This window comes from Squalius cephalus (genome assembly GCF_949319135.1).
Source record: "Squalius cephalus genome assembly, chromosome: 11".
In the NCBI taxonomy this organism is placed as follows: domain Eukaryota; kingdom Metazoa; phylum Chordata; class Actinopteri; order Cypriniformes; family Leuciscidae; genus Squalius; species Squalius cephalus.
In genome coordinates, this window is record NC_137132.1 from 26,788,447 (window position 1) to 26,798,694 (window position 10,248).

At 38.1% G+C, this 10,248-nt stretch overlaps 1 protein-coding gene and 1 long non-coding RNA gene across 2 annotated transcripts; both read right to left on the bottom strand.

Moving 5' to 3' along the window:
* Positions 1-1,077: 1,077 nt before the first annotated feature.
* On the bottom strand, positions 1,078-1,458 carry LOC307167401. Its single transcript, XR_013822774.1, has 3 exons — positions 1,432-1,458; positions 1,185-1,332; positions 1,078-1,100 (listed from the first exon to the last, which is right to left on the bottom strand). It is a non-coding gene; the product is annotated as an uncharacterized lncRNA (long non-coding RNA).
* Positions 1,459-6,139: 4,681 nt separating this feature from the next.
* irgq2 (immunity-related GTPase family, q2) lies at positions 6,140-10,136 on the bottom strand. Its single transcript, XM_079886379.1, has 2 exons — positions 10,047-10,136; positions 6,140-9,016 (listed from the first exon to the last, which is right to left on the bottom strand). Exon 2 carries the CDS (start codon positions 8,993-8,995, stop codon positions 7,856-7,858), a length of 1,140 nt encoding a protein of 379 aa, XP_079742505.1. The 5' UTR covers positions 8,996-9,016; positions 10,047-10,136; the 3' UTR covers positions 6,140-7,855.
* Between the last annotated feature and the right edge of the window lie 112 nt (positions 10,137-10,248).

Below are 10,248 nucleotides of genomic sequence, written 5' to 3' on the forward strand. Positions count from 1 at the left end.
AATGGAGTTAAAAATTTAACTCCATTTATTTAACTTTTTTGCGACGGTGAGTTTTTTTTTTTTTTGTATACAATAGGCGATGCAGAGCATGTGGGAAAGGCAACTGTGTGTAGGGCTGTTCGTACAGTATGCATTGCACTCAAACGGTTCCTACACACTTTTGTGCAGTTCCCTGGCCATAAACCACTGAGGGTCATTAAAGAGGAATTCCACAGAGTGGTGGGTTTGTCCATTATATGATATTCTATGAAAGACCATTTTAGTTACATAGCACTATACTTAATCTATTCATACTGTATACAGTGACAGTCACAATAATTTTAAAAGTTTCTAATTATATAACTTTCAGTTTCAGGGTTCCCAAATGTGATTGGTTGCATTGATGGAACCCACATTCCCATTAAAGCTCCTGCAGTCAATGAAGGAGACTATGTTAATAGGAAGTCAATAGCATCAATGTGCAGGTGACAATAGATTTTTTGGGTGCTAAATGTTTGGGTGTTTAAATCACCCTCATTACTGGTCCCCACTAACTAGGTAATAGTGATGCAACCCACCTCATCACTAATGTTGAAGCCAAATGGCCAGGGTCTGTACATGATGCCAGAATGTTTAGGGAGTCATCATTGTGCCACAAATTTCAACAGGGTATGTTTTGCCTTACACAAGGTTTTTTTTTAATGCAATTATACACTTTAACTACTAACTTCAATGGTTACTTGCTGGGGGACAGAGGGTACCCCTGTCTGCCCTATATGATGACACCCTACCCTGAACCTGAGCCCGGACCAGGCACAATTCAACCTGGCCCACAGCAGAACATGGACCATAGGCATCCTGAAGGCAAGGTTTCAGTGCCTGCGTGGGCTCAGGGTCAACCCAGAAAGGTCATGTGACATCACAGCTGCTTGTGTTGTTCTTCACAACATTGCCACACTGAGAGGTGAGAGGCCCACCCTTCTCTTGAAGATGGCCAAGAGGAACCCCCAGTGAACCCAGTAGACCAAAGAGATGGCAGGGTGGTACGAGACATGATTTGCCAAAATCACTTTAATTAAAACCAGTTAACAGTCAAGTGTTGTTCATTGTTTCTTTATTTCCTGTAACAAAAGACATTTGTATTTATTGCTTTAGATTTCATTCATCAACCAATGACAGATTACTGTTCACATACTGTTTCCCACCTTAAGCTGGTGCTCCAGCAATTCAAGTCTGGCCTTTTTTTAGGTTAAGCCTTTTCTCCTCCATTTGAAGCTGTATAAGGTCCATCTCCATGTCACTTTTTCTGATTTGCTTTTGAAGGTGGACCTTATACAGCTCTTTGGCAGGCAACTAGAAAGACAGAATAATTGAACATGACTGATAAAGTCTGTAATACAAACACAGACCAAATATTTAAATGAGGAAGGAGAACTGCAGAACATTTCTTACACTGCTAAGATTCTGTGTGGAGGTAGACAGACCCTCATCTGTATTAAAATCTCCTGCCATATTCTGTAAAATGACAATGACAATTTATTTATTCTCTTATGCAAAAAAGGGGGAATTCTATGCATCATACCTCTATGGGCCACCCCACATTTTCTGTTTCTGTCACAGCAGAAGTGGTCTCTTCATCTTCAGCCTACAGTGAAAATAAGGAAGGATGCTTGGTCTAGCAAACAGAAACCTAAAGACAATAATCACTTACAACTGTGACAGAGTGTGGTGTTGCAGGAGGATCCAACAATACAATGTGGCCATCAGCAACTGCAAGATAATTAAACCAATAAGATAATCATGCATATTCAATACTCAATGTATATTCTTAAACAAATACAACTAATAAAAAAGGACATTAGGAACATCTAAGAGTACTAGTAATAAGATTACATACAGCATATGCAGTCAAAGCAGCATGCATACTGCACAAGTGAATCAATGACTGTAAAATGCATTCAAAATAAAATGGTGACAAAGTTGATGATTTTCTTTATTAAAACACTGACAAAAACAGTGAAAACATCAATAAATCATAAGTATTAATATGGTACACCTACATTTTACTAAGCCACTTGTCTTGGTAGCGGAGTCTGATGAACTGCCCCTGGGCCTCAGCCTTCTTTCTATTGGCTACATAGAAAACTAAATTACATGGTGTCAGTAACAAGTTTAGAAAATATTACCTTGCTGGAGAATGTTTTTGTGTTTCATTTTGACTTGGCTCACACTTCTTCTGGCTCCACCTAACAAGAAGCCAACATATTACTAGCCAATTATGTGCATTACTAGTGTAATATTAAGAAATGTATGGAGGCCAACAAGTAAATACTTGTCTATTTTTACTACATACCCCAAATAATTTTTGCGTCACAATGAAAGGGGAAAATAGCCCATTTATAATTTTATAAACTCGTGCATTTACTCTGTCCGTTATTTTTTGCCAAGCCAACTCTCTTTCTTTTGCTGATGCAGCAGTATTGTTTTTTTATTTATTTATATTTTTTTTATAATGGGCTTATAGTCTTCATAAGCAAGCATTAAAACCTCCAACTCAGTTTCACCTAAGTATGTAGCTCGCTTTTTTTCTCCCTGGGTTTCCATGGTGACTCCTGAAATCGGCGATCCATTGAAAATGTCTTTATGTACTCACCGTGCGCGCGCATTAACTCTGGGTAACCAGTAGGAGGTTGATTAAACTAACTCTTCTCAGGTGTTTTGGAACCGACATACTCATGGTATGCGGGTTTGGGGTAAATCAACCCAGAGGTTATGATTTACCAAATGGTAAGTTAACCAAGCTTTCTGGAATACCCCCCAGGAACATTTAGTCAATCATAGCACAATGTCATAAAAAACACTAACATCAGATGGAATTACAGAAACTGCATTATTTTATATGTCAGGTCTGCCCTTATACAACAGACATATTATTCTATAGATATATTATACTATATATATTATATCTATAGATATTGTATTGATCATAGATTGTGTTTTGCACTGCAGTTTCTTTTGAAGTCTCTCTACATTTTTGTTTTGTTTGTAATGTAAATGCATTTTGTTGTTGTTTTTTTGCAGCAGAAATTCAATGCAACAAAATAAATGACCCTTCTTAGAGTAGCTTTATAGAATGTATAGTTTATGGAAAAAGAAGACAGAGACAGAATTACTGCTGTAACGGCTTTATTTGCAACAGGACATTTCTGCAAGATAACAAAAATATGCAATATAGCTGCCATTTACAGTATTACTGTATGTGAAAATACAAAATATACAAACAGAAAAGGCCATCTTCTAATCTGCCCGGTCTTCTGCATTTGTCCACATGTTCTCATCCACATCATTCCCTGGCAAGGCATCTTGGGAAGAATCTTTTACAGTAACATGCCTTATCCACCCCTGGCAGTGTTCAGCTGTGATGTCTTGTATGCAGCATCTTTTGCATACAGGAGGGACATTTGGTCCTGTGGACTATGGTCAAAAACCTTTCATCTCCAGGCTGAGAAAACTCCTCAATGGGGTTGAGGAAAGGGAAGTAAGGGGCAAGGAAAATGGACATCATCCTCTGATGGGCGTCAAACCAGGCTGTGACTATAGACGGGAATGGTGGAATGCCACATTGTCCCATATTTGCATAACTTTAATCAGCTGTTTCTCACTAGCAATGGAATAATGTGAAAATACAAAATATACGAACAGAAAAAGCACCAGAAGAATAAAAAAAATAAAATAAAAAAAAGATCTTCTAATTATTTGCATAATTCAATCAGCTGTTTCTCAGTAACAATAGAATAAAATACAGGGGATATATTTGTGTTTCAGTTCACAATATAAGCAGCTGTTTACCTTGACTTTAGCCTGTAAGGTTAGGTTTAGAACACGGTGTTATCTGTTCTGACATACAGTGTTAAAGCATTGGTAAATTTGGCAGTAAAAATTCATTGTTTTGGTCTTGTTTGAGCTTGTGTGTAAAAGAAGTTCAAGCATTTTAAATTTGTGTTAATTGTATGCATTTTGTGTTAAAGCAACAAGAACTGTGTTAATAGTATAGCTTACACAGGCGGATGTAGTGCTAACTGTGTTAAGAGTTTTGGAAAGTTGTTAAAAGTATTGAAAAATCTGTCATAGCAATCGTAAAAAACTGTAAATAAAATCGGGCTTTGAAGTGCTGCGATTGATCACGCATGGTGTGCGTAGCTTCATAGGGATCTACTGTTCAAGAGCGTCATCGTGACATACATTCGCATCGCTTAATCCTGCTCAGTGCTCAGCGTGAAAGGCCCTTTAGTCTTAAAGGTCCCATTCCATGGATTATTTTTATTATTTTATAATGTTTCCAGGGGTGCCCTTATAATGTTAGTATGTTTTTTAGATCAAAAATTGTTATAATTTAGAAATAAAAGGCATATTTCCTAGCCTGATTTCATTCCCTGGTTTGAACACTCTGTTTGAAGGGGCATGTCTGCTGAGAGACTTCAGTGTAAACGCCCTCTGCTGTGATTGGCTGACATGCTTGCATATGAAATATCTGGCATTACATGTGGAACTATCTGGAAAACTTTTACTATTACAGCTATTATACGTTTTTACTATTACAGCTATCTGGATTAACGAATCGTGAGAAGTTTTTTAAGTATTTAGATCTATTCCCATCACATAAAAGGTTGCAGTGATGATGAGCATTAAGCAGATGACAGCCTGTTGATCATGTGAATGAAGATCTTATCACTGCAACACAGTTTCTGCACTCTCACTAATGATTTCACCAATGCAAACATGAGGCATATAAATACAGTAAGAGCTTCGTTGTGCAGTGTAACAGCGTCATTGATTTCATAACGAGTTTTGGCAAGTGTCCAGATAAACTCGCGCTGTGTTATTGACAGCTTGGGCGATTGGAAAGGGATTGTTCTTTGATCGCTTTCTGTATATTAATCACAGTTTAAGTAAGATTATTTTCATCCTACTAAGAGAAACGATGTGAAGTTGATCGCTACTTCCATAGTAAATCACTACTTACCGCTTGCTGGAATATAGTTGAAATTGCCCCCTTCGTCAGTATGAAACGCTGAGAGAAGCCTGTGCTTGATATTATCCCAGGTTAGAAAAACAGTCCGTGGTGAAATGGACAGAGCAAACTAACAACTTCGAATTAAACTTTTGCGGTATCCGATTATAGATAAACATCAACCACGTCTGTTGACATTTCGCCATCAATACGCCTGTGTTCCTGTGGGCGGAGGTTAGTCTAAACACGGTTCTAGTGACATCACTAAAGAAGGAAGTAGAGGGGTGTAGTCCAATCCAGCCGTTCGTTGTAGTCAACTTCTGTTAAATAAAATATCTCGCTTGGCATTGAACTTTGAGCTTTATAATTTTACAGATATTATTTATACTCTAACAACAACATTACACACTAACTAAAGTTTGAAACATGGGATCACGAAGAACGGGACCTTTAATTAACTTTTTGAAGAATCAAAGTGGTAGTTGCGTAGCTGTCAATGAAGGCGACACAAATCTCTCATTGTGACAAGATCTTCATTTGTGTTCCGAAGATGAATAAAAGTCTTGGTTTGGAACGACATGAGGGTGAGGTTTATTTTTGAGTATTTCATTTAGTTTGAGGTTTGTACAATTGAGTTTACTGTATTTTAGCAAGGTATACATTAAAAGGAACTCATTCAATTCAGAAACACTTTCTTAACAATGACACTTTCAGTTGTTTTGTGTGGTGTTTGTTTTTGCTCACATGGAGATTTGTCTCCACTTAGGAGAACATATTGATACTGTAGTTTGTTCAGTTGAAATTATACATTGATGCAGTATTGTGATGATAAGGCTCTGAAAATGACTAATTCTTGCTATACAAAACAACGTTAATTCTTGGGTATGTAAAGCTTCCTGTGTCAGTGTTTAGTTTGTGGCTGTAACTAAAGAGTAAAACATGCATTGTGACCTGTGTCATTGCATTTCCTCATGTATACTTACTGTAATTCAGATGAACAGGGATTTGATGTTGCACAACGAATTGAACTTTTGACTGTTTTGTAAAACCGAATTACCACAGCTGTGAAGTATGAAAAGGAAATGAAATCTGGTTTCATGTGTTCTTGACCACATATGACCGTGAAAGAGAACAACAAAGTGCAATGTTAGAAAACAGAACTGATCTTTAATGAATTTTTTTTAAGTGTACCATTTCTCTAAAACATGCTTATGGTAAATCAAGTCTTGATATAGAGTTTTTACGCACATACAGGGATGCAAACTTGTCAAAAAAAAAAAAAAAAAGATATTTTCCAGAATCATGTGTGATTTGTGTAGATCTGATAAGGTTATACTTTTCACAGTACAATAGTATTATTACTATAATAATATATTTCATTATTGGTTTGTTTCTTTTTTTATATAATTTCATAAAATACAAATGTTTTATCATTATTGTTATTGAATAGGTTGCATAAAAAATGTGGAACATTTTGTTAAACAGTATACAATCCATTAAACACACTGTACTTATATCCGTCACAGCTTATAGCCCGAAATATATACCTTAAAGGGATAATTCACCCAAAAATGAAAATTAGCCCATGATACGGTGACCAGATGAGATGTTGCTTTGGTGGGGTAGGCCTACTATGATATTAGACTGCATAGCCTATAATAAAAGATAATGAATTTCAAACCTGAACCAAACATATTTTTATTCAAAGATCAACAGTCTGTCATTAGTCTTTAGTCTGCCACAAAAAAAAAAACATTAAAATCATGAACACAAATGTCATTGTGAAAAAAAACAAAAAAGCAATGACTGTTGTAACAGAGCGTAAATCAGACCTTTCAGGCTATAGACTAACGCTAATAAGCCTTATGCCAAAATTATTATTACGACTAAATTGTTGGTCATTAAATAAGAAAACTAAATAATTGTGTAGATGATTTGCTTTGTGTAACCCGACATCAGACATTAGGCCGAAGTATTTTTTTGCACACAGTGCCGCGACCAATCAACACACTGCATATAAATTCGCACCTACGGTATCATAAATATGCTGCAGCCAATGAGCAGGGGCTGGCTGCACGACGACTCAACCTCCACGGACAGTTTTTAATGTTAACTACTCAAGATTTTGCTTTAGTATAATTTTCAGGACAATTATGGCCGGATTCGGGATTCGGGGCAACAGCTTAGATTTCGGGACTGTCCCGAATTTTTCAAGACGTCTGGTCACCCTAGCCCATGATTTACCCTATGTGTATACGACATTCTACTTTCAGACGAATACAATCGGATTTATATAAAAAAATGTCCTGGCTCTTCCAAGCGTTATAATGGGAGTCAATGGGTATATTTTTTGGAAGTCCATCAAAGTGCATCCATCCGTGATAAAAATGCTCCACGCGGCTTTGGGGGGTTAATAAAGGCCTTCTGAAGTGAAGCGATGCATTTGTGTAAGAAAAATATCCATATTTAAAACATTATCGACTAAAATAACTAGCTTCTGGCAGACGGCTGTACGCAAGTCGACTTACGCCAAAAGAGTAACACTTGACTATGTATGACGTAGGATGTAGGATGTAGGAGTAGCGTAAGCTTTGACGCCTCTCGCGGTTCAAACCAGCAGGGCTGGTCAACCGCAATCACCATTACGTTGTTCGTGAAGTTCAAGGGTTACTCTTTTGGCTTAAGTCGACTGCACTTCACTCTCAGTTTTTCTAATTGACTACTCAGTTTAGTTTAATATATTCCTCGTTGGTTTAACACTGCACACTTTGCACGTCTTTGAGAACCACTGGTTTAAGGAAATACTATGGTCCATTTCAATCCAAGATTGAAAAGAGCATGTTGTAATTTTGTGTACTGCTCAATCTACTGTCCCTCTCCTGTTACCATAGTAACCACCTTCTCAGCATCAGAACCCATATCATCAATAGCAGTATTGAGCGCCTGCAGCATAGCGGTGAAAGATCTGCTCACGGATCTGGCGTGTCTCGGCATGGCTAGCTCCACAAGTCTGGTGGTTGCAGTGCTGGTGTCTTTCTCGGCCTCGGCGAGCCGTCTTTTAACTTCACTCTTGCTGACCTCCACAGAGAGAGCGCAGGTCCGCAGAGCCTTCAGCCTGGCTGGGTCGAGACCCCGCTGCCTCGCCAGTCGCTGCAGAGACTCGTCGTCCAGGCAAAGTGAGATCTGAGCCTTCGTCAAAATCCGTACGCCCACCGTAGCGTCCACCATGGAGGCCACCAGGGGTACGGGAATGGCAGAAACGCCACCGGATAATGAGGCAGCAGCCCACACCAGTGCCTTGAAGGCATCTTTCTTCTGAGTGACCAAGGATTTGGAAAATGTTGGAAGTGCCAGAAGAAGAGCATGCGCCCTGATCTCTGGAAGGTCACCTCGCATGGCCTCTAAAAATGTTAGAAAGTCCAGCTTCTCCAAAGCGGAAGGTTGTACCAGGAACACCTTGGGGAGAGGAACACCTTCTGCCTTGAGCACTTCTAAGCTTTTCGCTTTCTTCACCTCCAGTGTTTTCTCTGTATCCTTCACCAACGCTAATAAGACAAAATAAACTGTCTCTTTCTGCAACGACCTTACTTCCCTCCACACCGCCACACTGTTAACACTAGGACTCTCTGTGAATGTGATAATGATGGCGTTGTACCGCATAACTTTGAAACGCTCTATATAATCCTCGGCCTGAAAAGTGGGATCACTAGAGATGGGTGGCAGATCGAAGAGGCGATAGTCAGGATGTTTGGGGTTTGGGAATACGGTTAGTTCCTCTGGGGCAGCAGATGATGGAGAGCGGGCTGAGCCTTCATCGTCTTGGCTCAGCCCTCGAAGTGAGTTGATAAAAGTGGCTTTTTCTGCTGTTCTCTCCCCAGAGATTGCAATGTTGATTCTGCTGATCAGCATGTCCTCCATGGCATCTCTTATATCCGATATGTTGTTCTTCTCAATGGACTCCTTAAGCGTTTCCAGCAGGTTCAGACTCCTCAACACATCAGCCATGTCTGTAAAATGACAACTAAACTACAAATACAGAAGACACTTAATTTATAGTGTTCAACTGAAGTGTTAGTTATGTGCTGGATGTAATCAGATACAGTTCTGTTTTGTTTGTTTTTTTAAGAAATTAAAGGGATAGTTCATCCAAAAATGAAAAATAGCCCATGATTTACTCACCCTCAAGCCATCATAGATGTATATGACATTCTTCTTTCAGACGAATACAATCGGAGTTATATAAAAAAATGTCCTGGCTCGTCCAAACTTGATAATGAGAATGAATGGCTGTTTGACTTTGGAAGTCCATCAAAACGTATCCATCCATGATAAAAGTGCTCGACACGGCTCTGAGGGGGTTTGTAAAGGCCTTCGATGCGTTCAAACAGCCATTCACTAATTTTCTAATTTTCATTTTTGGGTGAACTATCCCTTTAATACTTGTATTCAAGGGAAACTTTAGTTAATCAAAAGTGACAGTCCATGACACTGAAGACTGGACTAATGATGCTGAAAATTCTGCTTTGTCACTACAGTCATAAATTACATTTTAATATATTAAAATAGAAAACGGTTATTTTAAAAATCGCAATATTACTGCTTTTATTGTACTTTGATCAAGTTCAAATCAAATATTTATATATTAAAATATAAATTAACTTTTTTATATTTTACTATTTTAGTTAAGGCATTCTAAAATTTGACGACAAACATGAACTGTACATTTATATAAAATAAATGTCATTTATTTACTGGCAAATACAGTATATAAGATCTAGTCCAATGTGTATACACAGGGTTATAATGATAGCGTTTAAACGTTGCAAATTAAGAAGGCAAATGCAAGTCCAGAGCATAAAATGCCATTTTGAATTTCAAAACCTGCATGACAAACAAAGTACCAGAAGTAAGAGACCCTTAGAGAAAAAGTTACTTACTAACATGTTACTTTCCATAAAGTACAATGTACTGTAATTAGTTAATGTAATTAGGAGCAATGTAATATTGAGAATAAAATAACCACTTTAAGTGGATTTCCATTTAGCCAAACACGTACCTTATTTCAGATCATTTAGGATGACAGCGAGTGTGGTGGACCACAGAAAATATCAAACCACACCAAGATGAATGAGATACTGACACTCTCACAGGCTATTTAAGGATTCTCAGTAGTGTATGGAACATTTTAATCCTGTTATCTAAGGCTTAATCCTGCTCACACACACACACGTCATCACAGAGGAGCAACCAGCAGGTCA

Excerpts from the sequence above, each read along its gene's own strand:
- irgq2 (XM_079886379.1), bottom strand. The coding sequence starts at position 8,995 with ATGGCTGATGTGTTGAGGAGTCTGAACCTGCTGGAAACGCTTAAGGAG.